The 22462-nt window shown below is 39.2% G+C and overlaps 1 protein-coding gene across 1 annotated transcript in view; it reads right to left on the reverse strand.

The window, feature by feature from the left end:
- KCNU1 (potassium calcium-activated channel subfamily U member 1) overlaps positions 1-22462 on the reverse strand; it is a gene marked incomplete at both ends in the record, with an annotated part of 134890 nt that overhangs the window by 107975 nt on the left and 4453 nt on the right. Inside the window, 6 exons of the mRNA XM_082608689.1 lie at positions 357-527; positions 7134-7209; positions 8912-8987; positions 9931-10042; positions 11907-11997; positions 13105-13166. Of these exons, the coding sequence (XP_082464815.1) occupies positions 357-527; positions 7134-7209; positions 8912-8987; positions 9931-10042; positions 11907-11997; positions 13105-13166 (588 nt within the window). The remainder of the gene's footprint in view (positions 1-356; positions 528-7133; positions 7210-8911; positions 8988-9930; positions 10043-11906; positions 11998-13104; positions 13167-22462) is intronic.

A 22462-nucleotide genomic window follows, 5' to 3' on the forward strand; every position in this document is an offset into this window, starting at 1 on the left:
CACAATTTCCTGCAGATCAAATCTCAAATCCCCTTCCTCTTTGGAAGAAAGACTATAATCCGATGGGCAAAAGATGAAGGAAGATGCGGTTGCTCAAATCAGTGCAGAGGCTAATTAGGAAAGTCTGCTCTCCTTTGTCTACCACCCTCATCCCTGGCAATCGAACAATTACATCATGTGCTCCAGGGGATGCAGTTTGGAAAATATGGGGTTCACATATCTCTTCGTTTTCATTTGACACCCACTCTGAATAATGCAACATTCACTCTCAAACCTACATCCCTTTGTTTCTCACCATTAACCAAATGTTTTTGGTTTATGTAGCAATATTCAAAAGATATAAAAATATTCTTCACCAAACTCCCCAGGGTGAAGAACATGATGAAGGTCCGTCCTAGGGATGTCTTGGCCACCACATCTCCAAAGCCGACAGTCGACGTCGTTGCCATGACCAGGTAAATGGACTCAAAGTATGAAATATTCTGTGAATTTCTACCTTTGAGCCAGGGATCACCAGAATTTTCCACCTGTCCAAAGAGAGAGGACTCAGGAAAGGTCTCTGAATGGAATCCAAGGAAAAATTTATAAAGAATAAGCACAACTTTCGATTTGTTTCATTTAATTCAATCCAAATGAAAAGAGTAAATGATTCCCAGGTCGCTGTGAAGGGTTTGCAAATTGTGGGTAGTAATTGTGAAGTCTTGTTTCCCTTCATGGTGATTACTGCTCAAATCTGAGGGGTGTGTATCTTGACCCCACAGTGGAGATGCTCAATGGGGGGAATGGCTGACAACATCTCTTTTCCTGTGGGCACATCCTCCCATCCTGGAGCCACAGGATTCAGAGGTTGTCAGACTGAGCAATTATTATTCACCCTCATCTTACACCAGACCAGGATCATCATGAAGGAAAGCAGTACTTAAATGGGCTTCATCTCAGTGAGCTTAAGAGTGTGAATGCTGGAGTCTCAGGAAGAGCAAACAAGTTTTCCAGATTACTTTCCTCCCTCCCTGCAAAAACCTTTTCAGTGATAAAAAAGAAACTCTGAAATAAGCTACAAGGATATACTGTACAATGTGGGAAATATAGCCTATATTTTATAGTAACTATAAACAGAGTACAACCTTTAAAAATTGTGAATCACTATATTGTACACCTGTAACATATAATATTGTACATAAACTATACTTCAATTAAAAAAAAAAGAAACTCTGGAAAAATCTTCCTCTGATTTTCCCCCTAAGTCTTCACATTTTAAGAAACCTAGGTTTGGGCCTCCCTGGTGGCGCAGTGGTTGAGAGTCCGCCTGCCGATGCAGGGGATGCGGGTTCGTGCCCCGGTCTGGGAGGATCCCATGTGCCGCGGAGCGGCTGGGCCCGTGAGCCATGGCCGCTGGGCCTGCGCGTCCGGAGCCTGTGCTCCGCAGCGGGGGAGGCCACAGCAGTGAGAGGCCCGCATACCGCAAAAAAAAAAAAAAAAAAAAAAAAGAAACCTAGGTTTATCCAATTTTTTTTTTACCTTAAACAAAAAGAGTAACTTAGGCAATGGCATTACACTTTATAGACTATATATATAAATTTATACATATATATCATTTGTTAGGATATATAACAAACATTAATTATATAGAATATATACAAAATTTCCTTTATGTTTCCGTTTTTAGACATTTTTTCCCAAAATAGTACTTATTTCCTAGATGTTTTCCATTTCCACTTTTCCACGAGAGATGGTAAAATGCTAGAGATGGCTAGGGAAAGTAGGTTTTTTGTTTTGTTGCTAAGAACCAGAATGAAAACTGGAAATAATGTACTTTGCTTAGGCGTTCGATCACCTTTTTAAAGTGGTGTGCCAACCGCTGCCTCCTTCTTAAGTTGGATGAGTAGGTGAAGAGTGTGGGCTCCTCTAATACTCCACTCCCAAATAAGGAGATGGCATGTCTATACTTAACTCTCAGGGCTGGTAGTAGATTTGGTTGCAAAGTCTACTAATCAGCTTCCACGGATCTGGAGCCTTTACTGCTTTCTAAGACTACTGTATTGTAAGAAAACCAAGTTTGAATCACACAGATAAAACTCCTAGAGGAAAACATAGGCAGAACACTCTTTGACATAAATCAAAGCAATAGTTTTTGGGATCTGTCTCCTAAAGCAAAGGAAATAAAAATAAACAAATGGGACCTAATTAAACTTAAAAGCTTTTGCATAGTGAAGGAGACCATCTACAAGATGAAAAGACAACTTACTGAATGGGAGAAAATATTTGCAAATGATATGACTGATGAGGGGTCAATATCCAAAATATATAAACAGTTCCTACAACTCAACATCAAAAACAAACAAACAAAAAAAAAACAATTAAAAAATGGGCCAAAGACCTGAATAGACATTTTTCCAAAGAGGACATGCAGATGGCCAACAGGCACATTAAAAGATGCTCAACATCATTAATCATGTTGCAAATCAAGTGCAAATCCTAACCACAATGAGATGTCATCTCACACCTGTCAGAACAGCCATCATCAAAAAGAACACAAATGACAAATGTTGGTGAGGATGTGGAGAAAATGGAATCCTCCTACACTGTTGGTGGGAATGTAAATTGGTACTGCCACTGTAGAAGACAGTATGGAGGTTCCTCAAAAAATTAAAAATAGAACTACTATATGACCCAGCAATTCCACTCCTGGGTATATATCTGAAAAAAAAAAAAAACCTAAAAACACTAATTCAAAAAGATACATGCAACCCAATGTTCATAGCAGCATTATTTACAATTGCCAAGATAGGGAAGCAACCTAAGTATGCAACAACAGATGAATGGAAAAAGATGTGGTATATATATACAATGAAATACTACTCAGCCATAAAATAGAATGACATTCTGCCATTTGTAGCAACATGGATGGACTCGGACGGTATTATGTTAAGTGAAATAAGTCAGACAGAGAAAGATAAATACTGAATGATATCATATGTGGAATCTAAAAAATACAACCAACTAATGAATATAACAAAGAATGAACAGATTCACAGATAGAGAGAACAAACTATTGGTTACCAATAGGGAGAGGGAAGGGAGAAGGGGCAATATAGGGGTAGGGGAGTAAGAGGCACAAACTATTAGGTATAACATAAGTTACAAGGATATATTGTACAACACGGGGAATATAGCCAATATTTTATAATAACTATAAATGGAGTGTAACCTTTAAAAATTGTGAATCACGATATTGTACACTGTAACCTATAATACTGTACAGCAACTATACTTCAATTTTAAAACTCATATATATGATATATATACTATAATATATATGTATATACATATGTGTGTATATGTATATTTTTCCAGGAGTTGAAGTGTTGCTTGGGACAGTTTGCTGTAAGCTAAAGCCCCACAGTGTCTTGTAAACATCTTAGCACAGGGCTTCCATCATACCCTTGTACAACATGTTTTACAAACTGAAACTAAACTTATTTCAACCTAGAAATCTCCTTCACAGTAAGTTAAATAACCCTTTCCCATTTAACTCACGCTCTTTGGAAGCACTGCTTTAGTGCTTCAAACCCCTCCCCACTCCTAAGACCTGTCACTCCTGCTGGTGTACCTGGCCACCCTGCTCTTGCCCTGGACCATGCTAGCATCGACCCTCAGCCCCAGATGGGAAATAAAGATGAAGGATTATGGGCCAATGTGAATATATTGAATTGTTACCTATTTTTAATGTCACATTTCAAAACTGAAACTTTACACTTTTAAACCTTATGTTTCAACCTTAGGTGAGCTGTGCTACGGAGGCGGAGGACGTGAGGACACTCTCATCCCTGCCTACCTCTCCATTATTTGTATTGGTTTTATTATTTTTACATGGTACATGTGTGCTCTAGTCTGTACCCACAATTCCCTAGGTCGTGTCTTTGTTCTATTTTCAATTCAGTCAGTAATCACCATCACTCCTTTTTATCATGGTTTCCTCATTCTTGAGGTCTTGGTTTTGACTCGTCTCCTATGTGGTTGGATTTTATCAAGGTCATTTTTAAAAGGGACTCATGATGTTCTTCTCTCTTCCATGTGCTTAAAATGACGGATGGTTACACTTGCCCACAACCTTGGCAGACACTGCCCTGTCACCTTCCTGCACTGACTGATGTTGGCAAGATATCCGAGGCTAGTTTCATTTCCCCCCTAATGTAGACCTTTCTTTGTTCTGCTTAGATTCTCTCCTTACCCTTAAAGGTTGGTAATTGTTCCAAACTATGGTTGGACTCATTTAGGGTTATTTCTCCTGGGATACCGTATACCCTCTAATCTACAGATTCAATACTTTATATTCAAACATTTTTCTGATACCATATTTGTGTCCTCTTCTTCAGGAACGTGAATTTTACAGTATGTCAAATCAACATGACCCACCTTTCATGGTTTTTCTCCGTATCATGTAAGTATCTTTGTCCTGTTCCCTGGCGGTGTTTTTGCCTCAATCCTGTCCGCCATGCTTCTGAGCATATTTCTGTCACACTTATCACATCTGTGTCCCCTCTAATGTGATGTTTGGCTCTGTAAAACTTTTTTCTTCTTTTTCTCTGGTATCTTTGGGCCGTTTTCCAACTCCTGCTACCGTTTAGTAATCTTTTATTTAAAACCTTAAGTATTTTGTTTGAAGTATCGTTTTCAGTTTTTTAAAGCCTTGTATAAGGAGGGCTTTTCCTTAACATTTCCTTTGTTCCCCTGGGCAAATTATCTTGTTATTGTTGCTCTGACAGCCGTTATGTGATGTAATTGTTATACTGATGTCTCTGCTTTCTAACACACTCCCTGTTTTGGGCAGAATTTTAGCATAGGCATCATGTTGATTCCTTTCTGGTAGACACTCACCCTCCAATGGTATCAACTTTTAGCTGAAGGACAGTGTGAGTACGGGAAGGAATGACTTGGGACAGTTGGGACAATCATAGCTTTTATTTCGGTTTGTCATTTCAAATATCCTCTGAACAAAATCCACTAACTTTCTGATCTGGGTTACAGCTTTTCTAGGTTTTTCACATTTCAGATGTTGGTGTGACCCACAGTAGATGGCCCTGAGTCCAAAACCATCAGGTGGCTTCTCCCTCTTTCTCTGCACGCATCCTCACTGGAGGTCTCCTCCCCAGGCTGACTGGACGCCCCATAGGAGCACATGCTCATGTGCTTAGAAGGGCCTGAGACTGTGTTCAAACCAGAAGCCTGTGAGATTTACAGGGAGCAGCTACTCTTCAGCTAGGGCTGTTGGTGGCCTTGGGAGAGTGGGTTGCCAGAATCTTGTATTTTTGCAAAGAATCCAGAAATCCAGGATTTTTAATATGAGCTCTCTTAAAAAACTTAGTAACCAATAGAAAAATAGCAAACAGATAATACAAACATCTTAGGTCCAATAAAATATGCCTGTAGGCCCCATTCAACCTGAAAGTCCCTCACTGGAACCTCTATTAAAGGCAAAAAAAAAACCCCAAAACCTGTTACCATGGTTTCTCCTTTAGCATCCTCTTGCCTACCGTTCTGTGATGGCCAACAGGTCTCTACAGGAACACTGGTGACTGCTTCTCCCAGTGTAGACCCATGGCCCTTCAGCTAAACCTCCAGATGCAGGGATCTACCTTTACTGCTGTGACACTTCTTCTCCAGAAAATCTGTCTCCTGCTTGCATGATGAGGAAGGATGTGGCTGGTTTCAGATTTCTTTTTTTTTTTTGCGGTACGCGGGCCTCTCACTGTTGTGGCCTCTCACGTTGCGGAGCACAGGCTCCGGACGCACAGGCTCAGCGGCCATGGCTCACGGGCCCAGCCACTCTGCGGCATGTGGGATCTTCCCGGACCGGGGCACGAACCCGTGTCCCCTGCATCGGCAGGCGGACTCTCAACCACTGCGCCACCAGGAAAGCCCCAGATTTCTTTTTTTTTTAATTGAAGTATAGTTGATTTACAATATTGTGTTAGTTTCAGGTGTACAGCATAGTGATTCAGTAATTTTTTGATTATTTTCCATTATAGGTTATTACAAGGTATTAAATATAATTCCCTGTGCTATAAAGTAAATCCTTGTTGCTTACCTATTTTATGCATAGTAGTTTGTATCTGTTTCAGTGTTTGACACTTTTCTTGATGAACTGAACATGGGTTTTTTTTTAACTTTTTTTTTTCCTTTTCCTTGTGATTTTTAAATTAATTTTGAGAGAAGGGCTCAAGTGGAAAAGACTTCTGCTCTATTTTTTTGTTTGTTTTTGCTTTTCTCAAAGGCCTTTGCAGGCTTTTAACATCCCACTTCAATTTCTGCATTTTCTAATGATTTCTCTTCAACTTTCCGGGAGCAATAAAGTCCAGGAGTTTCTTTCCTATTGTTGAAGTCCATTTATTATGTTGCTGATTATATGGCATGAGAACTAACCTTTCTTGTATGCGAAGGAGGCAGCTATGTATACAGACTGATTCCAGGAGAACCAAGAAAGTCCCGAAACTCCCCTTTGCAACTCAGCAACTGCTCCCTCACCCAACTCTCCAGCTTTTATAAGTACAAAATACTCTCACTGGCTTCATTTCTCTGACCCTTTATACTTTTTCAAATTGCTGGAACCCCTATGATGATACAGTAATAAACTTTAGGGCTTCCTTGGTGGCGCAGTGGTTGAGAGTCCGCCTGCCGATGCGGGGGACATGGGTTCGTGCCCCGGTCCGGGAGGATCCCACATGCCGCGGAGCAGCTGGGCCCGTGAGCCATGGCCGCTGAGCCTGCGTGTCCGGAGCCTGTGCTCCGCAACGGGAGAGGCCACAACAGTGAGAGGCCCGCGTACCTCAAAAAAAACAAAACAAAACAAAAAACTTTACCTATTGTTTATACCTTAGAAGAGTAAACTTATTAAACCCTTTCCTAAGAGCAGGTTTTGAAAGTCGGAAGAAGGAACATCGATACCGTGAGTGTAGGAGATACATATTTGTGAGAAGTATGGGGTGGAGAAAACCCATCCAAAGGAGGTGAAATGATAAACCTCACACTGATTACAGTGATGGAGACAGGAACTCAGAAGGTTTGCCTCCATTTTTCAAATAAAAGACATTCATGCTCACTCGCAACATCGGGGAGTTGGATGAGATGCTCACCAGGTGAATGAATCCTGCAGCAGTGAACAAGGTACTCAGAACAATGGATAACAGCCTGGAAAACTTCACTGAATCCCTAGGGGAAGAAAGACAAAGAGCTGCTGGGTTCTGACAGGTTCCCGAACACCACAAATACCTCATCCTCTAAACCCTCGCTCCTCAAAGTGTGGGACATGGACCAGGAGCAATGTTACACTTCCCCGGGAGCATCCTGGAAATGCAGCATCCCACGCCCTGCCATGACCTACTGATCTGCATTGTTACAGGATCCCCTGCTTGCTTCGTATACATATTAAAATTGGAGATGCACAACTCTCAGGCACACCCCGTCACACACACGTGTTCAAAAAGCTTAGGTTCTGATGATCTCCACTAGCCTAATATTATATTGAAAAAAGGCAGTGTCCCAAGGATCCAGAGAGTGGGCTTGCAAAATGAAATTCTGAGTAGATTACAGAAATGTAGTTCCATACTGCTAAACTCACACCAGGATCTTTGAATGAAGAGGATCAAACAAGCTCCTGTCTCCTAAGGAAAGCCCTAGAGTTTAGCTGAAATCTCTGTGGTTCTCAGCAAGGCTACCGACCACACAAGAACAGCCCTTTCCGATCACAAATGCTCCATAAAGTATAAACCCTTAGCAGTGAGACCCACCTGGCCAGTACTATTTGATGCTTCTAGTGAGAATGCAGAGGCATGGAGATTGTGAGTGGGTAATGTTAGACCAAATTGCCTAAAACTTTAACAGGATTGCTGCTTAAAGGTAGTTTGGATTGTTTTTAAACTGTAATTTTAATTTTTTGGAGATATTTAGGTAGCTCTATTTCTGTAAGCAAGAGCTCACTGCTGCTGCTGGGCAGCTCTCAGGCTTGGAGGAATTGTCTTGCATTCCTAGACAGCAGAGGATCGATTCATGTATAGAATGTATAGAATCAAAGTGTCTGATTTCTTCAGTGATCCATTGATTATTTAGTAACATACTGTTTAGCCTTCATGTGTTTGTTTTTTATAGCTTTTTTCCTATAATTGATTTCTAATCTCATAGTGTTGTGGTCAGAAAAGATGCTTGATAGGATTTGAATTATCTTATATTCACCGAGGCTTGATTTGCAACCCAAGATGTGATCTATCCTGGAGAATGTTGTGTGTGCACTTGAGAAAGAAAGTGTATTCTGCTGCTTTCGGATGGAATGTCCTATAAATATCAATTAAGTCTAATGTGTCATTTAAGGCTTGTGTTTCCTTATTCTCTGTCAGGACGATCTGTCCCCCACTATTATTGTGTTACTGTCGATTTCCCCTTTTATGGCTGCTAGCATTTGCCTTATGTATTGAGGTGCACCTATGTTGGGTGCACAAATATTTACAATTGTTATATCTTCTTCTTGGATTAATCCCTTGGTCATTATGTTGTGTCCTTCCTTATCTCTTGTAACAGTTTTTATTTTAAAGTCTATTTTGTCTGAATTGCTTTGATTAAAAAAAAATTTTTTTTGGTGGTGGGGAGAATTAAAGCCTAAATGGACTGACACATTGTATGTCCAAGAAACAGAGAAGAAACAAACTCTTCAAGATGATTGCAAACTTTCCAGCCTGTGTGTGAGGTTAATGCAGTGAGAGAAAAGTAAGCGAATGGTATTTTGGAAAGTAAGGGATTTTGTGACTTTTGCACTGAAGTTTCTGATGGGAAATGAGCTGAGTTGAAGGTTCAGTTAACATCTGAATTTCCTAATCCGAATGAGTGAGTAAGTAGTACTTGAGGCAGGGCTGGCATTTACCTGGTCCTGATGGCGCTCAGAATTTGCAAGATTTGAGGGAGTTCCAGCAGCCGCAATGCTCTTAAGAACCTTAAACCTACAAAGCAATCAAAAAAAGAAAGCTGCCGAAAGCTGAGGGTCACAAAGGGAGCAGTGTGAATTATACCACACCTGGGACTGCTTACGTTCTTTCTTTCCCTGAAATGCTCAAATACAGTATCTTACAATGTCATCAGTTTAAGACCTGAGCACTGGTTCAAATTCTGGTTCACTTAATGGCTGTTGTAATCTAAAGCAACGCCCTTAGCTTCTCTGGTTCCTCATCTGTAAAATGGGAATTATAATGATACCTACCTCGAAGGGTTGCTGAGTAGTAGTATTATTACAAAGTATGCAATAAGCACAACTCTATTTAAACTCTACTTTAGAATGGAGAGCAAATGATCCATAAACCACTTTAACTCCTGACTATAGAGTCTCTGTGATATGCTCCCCAGGGTTTGCATGCTGTTTGCCTTTATGTAGTTTGATAGTAACACTAGTAAAAAATATTTTGTAGATAATAAATAATAATATAAGATTACATAAAAACTGACAAAAGCCACAGAATGCCCATGTACTGGCAATACATCCACCTTAAAGACAAAGTAACTAATTAAAAAAATCTCTAACAGGTCACCGTATGTCTGGATATGATGATTTATACTTTTTAAAGACCATGGGAGGCTTTTCACCTCTCCCAGTCATGTGGGATCTCAGCACAAAGGTGCCACAGGGGGCTAGGATGTTGGGGCCCTGCCCTCAGGTGCGGATAATCCATAACAATAAACAACCTCGTACACCTACTGGCATCAGGCCCATCGCCAGGGACTGGGGTAAAAAAAAAGAATGGGTTCTGAAAATGTAGTACAAAACCATACAATCATGGGGAGGAATTTTTTTAAACGCCATTTAGGCTTTAAAGGAAAATGAAAAGATACTTACGGATGAATGTTGAGGGGTTTTTTTGAGATTGCTTCTGATTCCCACAACTCACCTACCTAGCCAGTTACTCTTCAAATAATAAGAAATAAAGGTTGGTGGAATGGTAAAGATGTCTACAATTGAATTCATCTCCAACCAGAACTTGACCTTGTCATCAGCTGCCACAAACTATGAAATGAAAACAGAAGACCCCAAATTCTGTTACCCTCAAAAATTTTACAGTGAACACAAGAGTGGCTTTTTTCAGGTACACTTCATCCACCAACTGAAGCTCTGACTGCATTCTATTACATACATACAATGTATACATACATACACCCATATATATTTATATAGCTATATAAGTAAATACACATTTATATATAAATATATATATATATACCTATATATTCATATAGATAAAGAGCGTGTACCCTTAGGGGGTATTCAATGAATGAACATGAATCCACCTTACTTACCAGATCTTAACTCTCCCACTTCAGAATAATCACTTTGACCTTTCTACTGCTCCTAGAGCTTCCTGATATATATATAATTATATAGATAAAACCCCCTATTTGTGAGCAACGAAGATACAAGATTTAGGATGGTCTTCAATGGAAAAGGTCTAGAAGCTTGGTTGGCCAAGGCTTGTGTTTATGAGCTTCCCTATTTGCAATAAGAAAGCAGGCGTTTCCAGAAGGGAGGGGCTGCTGTAAAAATAAGACTGTGATGGCCAGTGTGGTTGAAATAAGTTTGAAGGAAGGTAATAGAAATACGTACATAACATACCTTTCATACGCATGTACATATTACATACATACACACTTATATGTGCATATATATACCTCTGTGTGTGTATATGTCTGTATATACGTGTGTGTATGTTTCTGTGTGTACATGCTTGTGTATATATATGTGTGAATATATGTGTATATATACGTGTGCATGTATATACATTTGTATATGTGTGTGTATATATATACTTGTGTATATGTGTGTATACTGTGTGTATATGTGTGTATATGGGTACATATGTGTGTATATGTATATGTGTGTATATATGTGTGTACATGTGTATATGTGTGTATATCTGTGTATATATATGTGTGTGTATATGTGCATATATATGGGTGTATATGTGTGTATAAATTTGTGTGTGTATATATGTGTGTATATATATGTGTGTGTATATGTGTATGTATATATTTGTGTGTGTATGTGTGTGCATATATGTGTGTATATGTGGGTATGTATATGTGGGTATGTATATGTGGGTATATGTGGGTATATGTGGGTATGTGTGTATATATGTGTGTGCATGTGTGTATGTACGTATATATGTGTGTGTATATATGCGTATATAAATGTGTGTATATGTGTGTATATATGTGTGTGTGTGTATAGATTTGTGTGTGTGTATATATTTGTGAGTGTACATGTGTTTATATATATGTGTGTATATGTGTGTGTGTATATGTGTGTGTGTGTATATGTGGGTATATGTGTGTGTATATGTGTGTGTGTGTATATCTATCTCACAAACATGAGATAGATAAATCTAGGATCTAGATCTAGGGTGGGCCCTCAAAAAGTGCTTGTGGAATGAGAGAACGATTGAATACATGAATGCAACAAAATTAAAGGCACAAGAGTATTTTATAGAGTTATATGGCACATATGCCATCAGTGGAGCCAATGACATTTTCAGAGGCTTGTTACTCAGGTTCTGCTCTCTTGTGATTACAAGTCACTCTTCTGAGTGGCAAGTGGGAAGCCAATAAGGAGGACAGGGTGATAGGGTGATGATAGTTTAACGAGGAATCCTTTTCATTTGGCCTAAAATTGTTGACCTGGTTTACAGTTTCAAGTGCAGGAGAGAGTTTGGGGGTCTCGTTATACATTTGACAATTTAGGGCCCAGACTCTCTGGCTTTAGAGCCTGAAAGCACAGGCAGATTGTCTAAGGAAGGCATCTCTTTGTATAACACAGATCTCTTTATGGTGCGCCTGTTGTATACCCCTGTTTACTCCCATGTTCAATAGGTACTTACTCTCAATCCAAAATAGAAACTAAAGAAAGCATTGAAAGTCAAATCAATCAGGATGGTTTTGTCTTGGTATGAAGAACAGCTTGTAAAAGGGCTGGAAAAGAAACAAAGATAGTTTATAAAGGTGGACATTTTAAAAGCTGTGGCTACAGAGGACCAAATAAAGAGAACAGGTGGGTAATTTTCTATTTATTTACCACGAATGGTCAACCCAGACACTTATGTGCACATCTCAAGGAAATTACTTTTCTCTTGGGAGGAGAGGTATGCATGAACAAAACCACTGGGCCGTGAATACAGCTGAAAATAACAGAAGAATGACCTGCTCTTCTTTTCATAGAGCTTATTGGTTCCATTTTCATTTTATCAATGGGATTCAGAAGCACAGAGGTTATGTGGCTCTTTTTGGTGTGCAAGACCATCTTACCCAGCCAGGAAATTTTGGCTTCAGTATACTTCTGATAGAGAGCTACTCTACATCAAATGAACTGATCTGAAGCAAATTCCAAGGAAATGTTCCTAAAAGGTCAGTAAGGAATCCACAAAACAAAGACTACTAGTTTCTGTAGGACCTCTAAAGTTGCCTGACTTGTGTGGCCCTGTAATCCCAGTTTTACTTTAGCTGGAAATCCAATAAAATTCCCAGAGGATCAGCATGGAGTTCAGATTAGGTTGGGTTGTGTCCAAGAAGCTGTCCTAACTTTGGCACAGGAGAACGGAATGCCTTCAGAGAAGAACAGAGGATAGTTTGCTCCTACATCCCCGGTGAGGTCTAGCATTTTCTTTCCTCAGACCATCCAAACTTGTCTAGGACCTATGAAAAACCCTGAAATGACTACAGAACTTCTGCTTTAACATCTAAGGAATCCAAAGGCAAGTAAGGCCCACATAAACGGTCCAAAGGAGGAGACAACAGCTGGACGCTTGTAGCCCCAGAAACTAGAATAGACATACGCACAGCACCCCAGCTCCTAGCAGTGCAGAATGACAGGATACAGGAGAAACTCATGCATTTTTTTGTTTGTTTGTGGAGCTGGGTTTAGTACTTCCTAGGGGAAACTAAACACTTATCCTTTTCTTATGAGCTTGCGTGTGTGAGTTTACGTGAAAGTATATTAAGCATTATTCCTGACAGAATATTCCAAATTAGCTGGTAAGCTACTGATATGAGCAGACAAGATTGACTGGGGATTTTACTCACTCAGTGGAGTTGATGAAATAGATTATAAGAGACCCAATGCTTAGGACAAAGACAAGGATCACCTGAAAAACAAAACAAAACAAAACAAAAACCACAGACAAATGTACAGATCCATTCTATTAGCATGAACACAGATGAATAAACATACCAACAAAATTGTGTTTTACCTTTTTCCCTTGCCTATATATCTGTAGCCATTTTTTCCCACACATTCATTTATGTTAGCATTCATTCATTCACTCAACAAAAACTGATTGGACCTTTACTGGGTATTCAATAAACGAACATGTACCTACCCATTTTACCTACTTAATTTTAACTTTCACACACTTCAGAATAAACAATTTGTCCTTTCTGCTGCTCCTAAGGTTTTCTGAGCTCAAGAAGTCCTACTGTTTATTCATTCACTCACTCATCAAACATTTATTAAGTGCTTAATATGTGTTATGCACTTTATTACACTCTAGAAAATGAGGGCCATGGGATACAGACTCTGAACTTGAATTGCCTATGATGTTGCAGAAGAAATAGTCCCAAAGGTGCCCATCTAAAGGATGCACAGAATTCTGACAGGAGGAAACATGCTATAAAGTGAGAAGAGAAAATGAGCGCTTTAACTTGCCAATATATCTGGTCTGTAAAATAAGAATCTGTGGAATATAATCAGAAATTTACCCATTTAAAACCCTCAATACATTTGGATGAAATATTTTGCAGTCTCGGTGAATTTTTAGGTCAACTGTAGGTAATCAGTTATTTCTAGTTTCCAAACATATAAAAAAATATGTTCAGTCCTGTGTAAAACTGTATTTTATTTACAATTAAAGCTTCACTCCCTTCCAGTTCAGGTGTTCCTTGAGCAGGCTACTAGTATGCAAAAAGGGATTCGTTTCTTCTCTGTTAACTTTTTTTAGTCCTAGCTGCCTACTGACTAGGCTACCTCTGGCCTCTGAGAATTGTAGGTCAGTGTCAGGCGGTGAACAGAAAGGGGGGCTAATAGCAGGAAATGTTGGACTTGACTGATGTTAGATCACTACGCTCTCACCCTTGGGCTCTCCGGGCACGGGAAGTGTTTACTGTTTATTTTCCTGGGTTGTTGGAGATGCCCAATTCAATTCATGTTCAAATTCAACAGATATTTCTTTAGTACCTACCATGACTCAAGTATTATTCTGGTGATTGGGAAACATCATTCAACAACATATACAAATATCCCTGCCTTTATGGAGCTTATGGTCTAGACAATAAATAGTAATTAATATGTACCTTAGGTGGTACGTGAGAAGATGCATGCTAGGAAAATAAAGGAGAGCAACTTAAACGGATCAGAAGTGCAAGGGGAGGGGGCAGACAGGCTGCAGCTTGATAAGATTTAATTGCTAAGCGTCCCCTCTGCGGTTCCCTTAAGCTGAGTGAAAGCGTCCTCTCTCGCTGGTTGCTCACAACTCTTTTCTCAGTGCACCTTGCACTCTTGTATTCTGCTGGAACTCTTCCCCCTCCAGAGGCCTACTTGGGCAGGCTCGAGAAGCCTCTCACATGTGACCCACATCTGGCCCACGGACCAGCTCAAGCACTCTTTGCCCCAACAAACACTAGAAGGACAGATTCTCTTCAGTGTGGCCATCCCTCTTCACCAACGAGCTAGACGTCAGCTCTCTGTGTCCCCAGAGTTCCAAGAGATGCCAGCTGAGCTTTCTAAGTGGTCCCTCGCTTGACAGGGGAGGAAAACCACCCCCCACCCAATACCTCTGCCACAAAAAGAGCTTGTTCCAAAATCCTCTTCAATTTCCAGCTTACCCAAATTTACATGGGGTTGGTCAAGATGCTAAGAGCTTCAACTGGTCTTCTTCCAACTGCTTTGTAAGTGGCAGTGCTGCAGGTTAATGGGAGTTAGTGGCATCTATTTTTCTTGGGGTCTCAACTCTTACTGTCAGTTCCATTTTAACATCTGAATCAAGTGTCGATGGAGATATCACTAAGACTGTGGGTCTCATGGAGATATTTGGTTACAAATGTAGTCTGAAGCTCAGGAAAAATGCTGGGAGTGGATATGCGTGTGTGTGTGTGTGTGTATATATATATATTCGTAGATTGATAATTATTAATAGTTTCCATGAAATCTTTTTTCTTCTCCTTACATATGATTACATATTTTTTCTCTCTTACTAAATCCCATGTGTGATTCTTCATCTATAAATCATGTATTGACAGGCTTCCAGAAATATGGTAACAAGGTCATATATTTATAGTCCTCCACACCATAAAGTTAACCAAAAAAATAAATAAAAGAAGAAAATTTTAGTTTTATTCAATCTAAGAACAATATCAACTTCATGCCACAAACCTAAAAAGGATGATCCAGAAATTATATATAATAAGCAACAAAATGTGTACCAAACCAAAATAAAGCACTGGGAGCTAACAGCTTGTGAAGGCTGTTTGGTGAGCCAGGTAGAAATGGGAGATATTCTGAGAGGACTTATGAATTTCCCTTGGGTTGAAGGGGCAAAGTCTGGAAGTGCTGGCTATTTGGGAGGGGTAGGAAGCCCGCCACCTGAGCTGTGATTTCTACAGTGGGGCTTAAAGCCCGTTTAGTTGGTGGATGGTTATGGGTGTCTTCAGAATCCAAACAGCCACCAACGCAGTTAACAAGGGGCGCTATGAATACTCTAAATCTTCACTTGTGAATATGAGAGGACACCAGAAAATTGCCAGTTATATGGGAGGTATAAGAAAACAGGAGGATCAGGCACACAGAATAGATGAAATAACCTCCAGTGAAAGAGTGAGCATAGAATATGTAATTAAACATTTAAGAATTACAATTAGTGTTCCCGGTGAGATTCTAAAAAGCTGTTAAATAGTACTGGAGGATTGGAAAGACCAAGGAACATGGGAGTGACACAGAGGTAGTAACTGCAAGAAGCTGCACCCCCAAGGACTGGCTGGGAGATCAACAAAGGGAGGCTGGGATTCTCAACGTTTAAAAACATTCGATGCCAAAGGGCATCAAAGAGGTGCCCTTTGGAGGGGGGCTTCAGACTTGGGAGGAGGGGTCCTGGGTTGGCTGGTAATGGTACATCTGAAGAGGCACTGTGAGCTTGGTCCTGGTACTGTTGGAAAAGCCTGGAAACTGAAACCAAGCACTGCTACTGGAAGAAAAAGCCATTGATGAAGTGAGGCTGAAAAAACTAGATGTAAAACACAGGAAGGCAGTTCCCTTCTTCTCCTCTAGAGCATAAGGGAGCTGACCAAAGAGACATGTGGTTGCTGCGTACGAGCCTCACATCACAAAGCAGAGGAGAGAGGGTGGATTTGGAGCTGACAGACAAGAATTTGGTATCCTTAAGTAGCCAGAACACTTTGGAACAGCATTTACAGAGGTTTTAGGAAAAAGGATTACAAGCCAAGAATTCTAAACCCAACCAAATTATTGTTCACTTATGAGAGCAAGGGAGAAAAACTGGGGGACATTCGACAATTCGGAAAGTGTACTACCCACAATTTCCCTCGCAAGTGAATATGGCAAGTACTCAAGAAAAAAAAATTAGAAAGATAAAATAGGTTACGTAAGAAAAAATGGTGCCTAATAAAACTGGTAAAATTAATGGAATTTTTACATCTAAAGCAAATATTAAGAAGAAAATCTGACCAGCTGTACAATGCTAAAAACCAAAAAAACTAAAAAACACAGTAACAATCTGGAACTGAGTGTTCAGATTAATTCAACAATTCCTGGAAGGAAGAAGGGGTGGTGTGGAGGAAAAACATGCCAAAGGTCTCAGGCGAGAGCAGTATATAGATATAAAACATGCAGAGATATTATTAGAGAGAAATACAGGTGGGAAGTTTGTTCTGAATTTCATTTACTGATATACCTATGATATTCTATTAAAAATGGAAAATCCCAAGTCAAAAGATACAAAAGAAAATAAATAAAATTAACAAAAAGGAACAAATAAGGAATGTAAATATCAGCGAATGATCAGTACTCACTACACCCTTGAAGGGTTTACAATACTCCCTACAGTATTTTAAGGAGGTTATTCACATTATATGAAAGAAGTGCAATTTGGGAAAATTAACTTGTTCAAGATGAAGTGGAGAAGCCAATGCTTAAGGTCATGTCTCTCAAAATTCTCAATCACCATGTCATTCCGCTTCTCCAGTAAGACAAGGAACTAAGATGTCACAAAGGTCCTAGTTGTTTATCCAATACCCATTCCCCCTTTCTTTACCAACACACCCCATTTGTTTGTTTAAGCCACAGAAATTTAGATAGTCTATTATGCAGTAAATTCAATCTCTAAATATTATAAAGACCAATGAAACAGATCACCATAAAGGAGAATAATTAAATTCTCCAGTAAATGAACAAATAAATGCATTCTTAAATCAATAAACACAAAAGTGCAGCTACATGATATTTAAAGAGACACACTTAAGAGGAAATGAGACAGAAAGACTGAAAGAGAGCTGGGCAAGGACATCCTAATCAAGTATGAATAAAATGAAAGCAATGTTACCGGCTAACATTATGTTCTAAAGTATCCCCTGGGTAAAAAAACAAAAACACAACAACAACAAAAACCCACTCAGTGTGACAAAAATGGATATTTCATATCAGTAAAAGGCACCATCGACCAAGGAGTTATAAAAGGTAACTCTATGCATTGACTGATGTTATATAAAATATATAACTCAATACCTGTTAGAAATGTAAGATATTTGATAAAACTATAAAGTCATAAATGAAAAATGTTGACATGCCCTTTTCAATCAGTCAGCAAATAATTAAGGGTATGGAAAATATACACAGATTCTCTCAAAAGTCCATTACACAGTAATAAAAATTGATCATGTACTAGGCAACAAAGAATTTCCCCATAAATTCCATAAACTAGAGATCATAAAGGCAGTGATATCCTTGGGCCATAAATTTCACCAAAGTAGAAAAGAGAGCCAGTCCAACACCAAGGAAACAAAAGCATACAACACTCCTCACAATAGATTATGAATCAAGCAAGAAATCAAAATTAAAACTTAACCTAAAGACGAACTGGGCATTACTAAAAATAAGAACATTACTTGCCAAGGTCTATGAGATGTGACCAAAGAAGCGCTCTGAGGAAAAAATTTTATAAATGAAATTCAGCTGAAAAATCTGTTAAAACGAGGCCAGCCCAGAGGGCTGTCCAGGGTGAAGGCTGCACAGGCTTGGCGGGACCTGGCGCTGGGCATGCGCAGTGCTGTCCTGCGGCTTCCAGGCTGAGCCCGGCTGGGTGGACTCCAGGATCCTAATACAGGCATCCCCAGGTTGACAAGGGAGATGAGTGGCAGCCCTCAGCAGGAGGGCTGTATCCAGGAGGAAGTGTGAGCGCGAGCTCGGGAAGACTCAGCTCATCAAAGCTGCCCCAGCGACGAAAATTAACCCAGTGATCAGGAAATTGACCAACATGATGATTTAGGAGGAAACGAAGTACTGGCCAGGACCCTCTGACAGAAGGAGGAAGGTCTGAGAAAGAAGCAGCCTGAGAAGTACCACGCTGCTTCTGCAGAGGAACAGACAACCATCGAACATAACTCCTGCACTCCTTCCACGGGGCACTGAAAAACTGAGCCTGGGATGGGTGGGGACCCGTCCTCAAAGGTGCCCATTCCTACCAGGTCCCTGTGATGCTAGCCAAGCAGTGCGGTGGCTTCCTGGTTGGCTAGCAACAGGATATTGACATTAAGAAGGATAAAAGTGATATTAAATACACACGATATATATATGTATATCATGTAATGTATAAATCTCCAGCAAGGCTACATGTGACCAGAAGGGAGGCACATGGCCCATCATGAGAGGGGAATGGTGTCAATTAGGAGCAGAAAGAGAAAAAAAAAATCCATACTTTCTAGTCAAAGGAGAAAGGTGGAGTTGAATCTATGGAGCAGTTGAGGAGACCTTCAAAGTTACATTCTCTTTAACGGCTCATTTTCCCTGGAAAATGTCCTGTGGCTTTGAAAAACAACACTTTTCACTTGAAGCTAAGGCAGCTATGTCATTTATTGTCACAACACATACACTTTTAGGAATGAAAGAGACTTGATTAAACAGTTACACCAGGACAACCTGCAAAAACCTGGCCTTATACTCATCCTGCCAGAGAAGACAGAAAAAGAGAAGATGGACATAAAGTAGTGGCTAGAATGATGCTAAAAGTAGATACACTTACTGAAGATGAGCCATATGTTTGGTTCTTAAATTTTTTAGCTATCAAAACAACAGAGAAACACGTTTACACAATTAATAGCATCCAAAAAAAGGAACAGTTTAGACTTTGATAAGGTCTTTGGAACTAAATTCAGTAGACAATCTCCCACAGGTAGCTGTAAAAACATGCTTGTGATAACTAAAGCATCAAGCCCAAAGATGCTGCAGAGGTGATCGGCACATTGCCTTGTTTTATCTCTAGAAGGATCTCAGAAGGTCTCCGGTTATAAAGATAATATTTTCTTTCCCTTTGACTCTTTGAATTTTCCTCTCCTTTTCATTTCCCTTCTTTTTCTTTTCATCCTTCCTTTTTTTTAAACAACAACGGCTTCCTCTCCTCCTCATCCTCCTCCTTCCTTTTTCTTCTTACACTGTGTTGTTGGCCATGTATCCACGTATTTAAGACATTAGTCTACAGATGTTATTAAATTTGCCATCATTGTGGGTTTTGCTATAGATAGTGTGCCTTCATTGAAAAAGAAAATCAGATACTTTCTTTCTTGTATTTTCTATGCCCTGGGACTATTTAATTAGCATTAGAGACATTCACTATCTGAAGATCTAGCAGACTGGACCTTGAAATTGTCTGGGTCTCCCATAGGCAGAGGGGGAGAAGTATAGTGGTGGTGATGTTGATAAAGTCTTTGACCATATCTTTGTATCTTCCAGTTATTTGGTCTGTTTAAGTTTCTTTTTTTCATGGTCAGTTTTGCTTATTTATATTGTCCTAAGGAATCATTTGGTTTTCATACTTAATTGTGCGTATGTCTTTCAATTTCCTTTTTATCTGTATTTATCTTCTCATTTTAATGTCTTATTCCATATATTTTGCTTTTCCCCTCTTGGATTGTTTAGCCTACCTATTGACTTCTCTATTTTATTGTTTGTTTCAAACAATCAGCTCTTTTATAATTTGTTAATTTCTAGCTTTCTTATTTATTCTCCTTAGATTTAATGTGTTTTCTTTCTCTGACTTTTCAACATTGATAATTCATTTAATTATTTTTTATTTATCAAGATAAGTTGTTAATGTTATGCACTTAACTTAGAACAATTCCCAACTTATAATGTAGGTGCAAGGGATATGTGATGTTTTCATCATCTTTACTCTCTAAATATTCTGCAATTTTAAGTTTGATTTCTCTGAGTCAGGAGTCATTTTAGAAAGAGATATTTACAATGTTTTAGCTGTAAATTATTCGTTTTTGGTTCTTTTTTTCTGAGTTTATTATTTTCCTGTCCATTTATTGTACTGTGTTCAGTTTATGTCCTCTGCCTCTACTTTGTAAGTTTTTTAATTGGGATTGTTTTTTGGGGGCCTGAATTTTTACGAATAGTCTGTAGACATTTGTAGGTTTAATTTATGTTTTCACCATATGGGTTTGATCATTTCAGTCAGTTCTTTGTTATTAATTAATTTACTTTGGTCTTCTTTATCCTTCTCCTTCTCCTTCTTCTTCTTTTCTATTTAGTGTCTCCTGATATAAGATAAGTGAACTAAAAGTTCATACTACCAATGTGTCTTTAATATTGTTTTTTTATTTCTTGTAATTTTTTATTTATTAATTATCTTGAAGTTATATTTTTGGTATAATGATACTCATGATGTTATATGTTGGTTGAAGTTAGTTACAAATTTTCATTACAAATTATGTGTTGAACTGTGTCCCCCAAAAGGTATGTTGAAGTCCTAACCCTTCGTACCTCAGAAAGTGGCCTAGTTTGGAAATAGGGTCTTTGCAGATGTATTCAAGCTAAAATAAGGTCATAAGGATGGACTCTAATCTAATATGACTGGTGTCCCTATAAAAAGAGGAAATTTGGACACAGGCATGAACAGAAGAAACATGATGTGAATACCATGTGAAAATGAAGCCAGAGACCTGGGTGCATTTACAAGCCCAGGAATGCCAAAGATTACCAACAAGCCACCAGAATCTAGGAGACAGGCATGCAGCTGACTCTCTCTCCCAGCCCTCAGAAGGAACCAACCTCTGATCTTAGACTTCTAGCCTCCAAAACTGTGAGACAATAAATTTCTGTTGTTTAAGCCACTCAGTTTGTGGTACTTTGTTACAACAATCCTAGGAAACTAATACAGGCTACTTGGCTTCGTTTCTTGTTTTTTTGCCTTGAATTCACACTATTGTCATTTGCCTAGTATGCCTTTGACAATTCCTTTATTTTCAAACTTTAGTGCCTCTTGAATTTCTAAAACGTAATTAGACCATGTCAACCCACGCTTAAAAACCCCTCAGTGACTCCCCTTTGCACTAGAATAAAATTATTCCATTTGAAGAGCCTAGCTCCTTGCTAGAAAGTGCAAAGCACTGCATGGTTCTCCTGTCTCCACTCAGACCGCAGAGTTCTCTGCCCTCCTGGCCTCTAGCACAGGAACCTCATTTGGTACTTGCAGTAATCTAGCCCTTTACATCCACAAGTCTCTTCTCTCTATTGGGAAACCTGTTCCTTCCACTGTTCAATCACTTTATCTTTCTGATTCTTCAAGTCTCAGCTCAAATCTTACCTTTTCAGAGATTTCCTCTCAGATCACTGTATCTAATGTGATCTAACACCAAAACCACCGAAACTCACCAACACGTCACCCATCATTCCCTCACAGCACTGATCACCATGTGAATTTATCTTATCTACTTATGTGCACATTCATCATCCCTACCTCCACTAGAATTTAAGTCCCGTAAGTGCAAGATTTTTGCCTGCATATTTCATCATGTCTAGAGTATATGCTTTGCGTGTAGTTGGCAAGCAGTGAATATTTGTTGAAAGAAAGAAGGAAGGAAATTACAAAGGACAGATGGGTGGAAGGAAGGAAATCTATGAGCCACTTTTTTTTCTTTCTCATCCTTTATAAAACACTTGCTTGGAACCCTCACTGAGAGTCTCAATTTTGTGTTTCAATGCTAGACTGTTTATTCTAATTTAACCTTTCCTCCATGCTTCCTGTTGTTCCAATCATTTAATCATAAGCTGTAACAGACTGAAAGAACAATTTTTCCATCATTAAAGAAAATAATTTTTATTGATATGTAGTCAATGATCATTCCTTCCCCAGCCAATCCCTATATGCAGTGTTTA

Source organism: Mesoplodon mirus (genome assembly GCF_964341445.2).
Source record: "Mesoplodon mirus genome assembly, chromosome: 20".
NCBI classification, from domain to species: Eukaryota; Metazoa; Chordata; class Mammalia; order Artiodactyla; family Ziphiidae; genus Mesoplodon; species Mesoplodon mirus.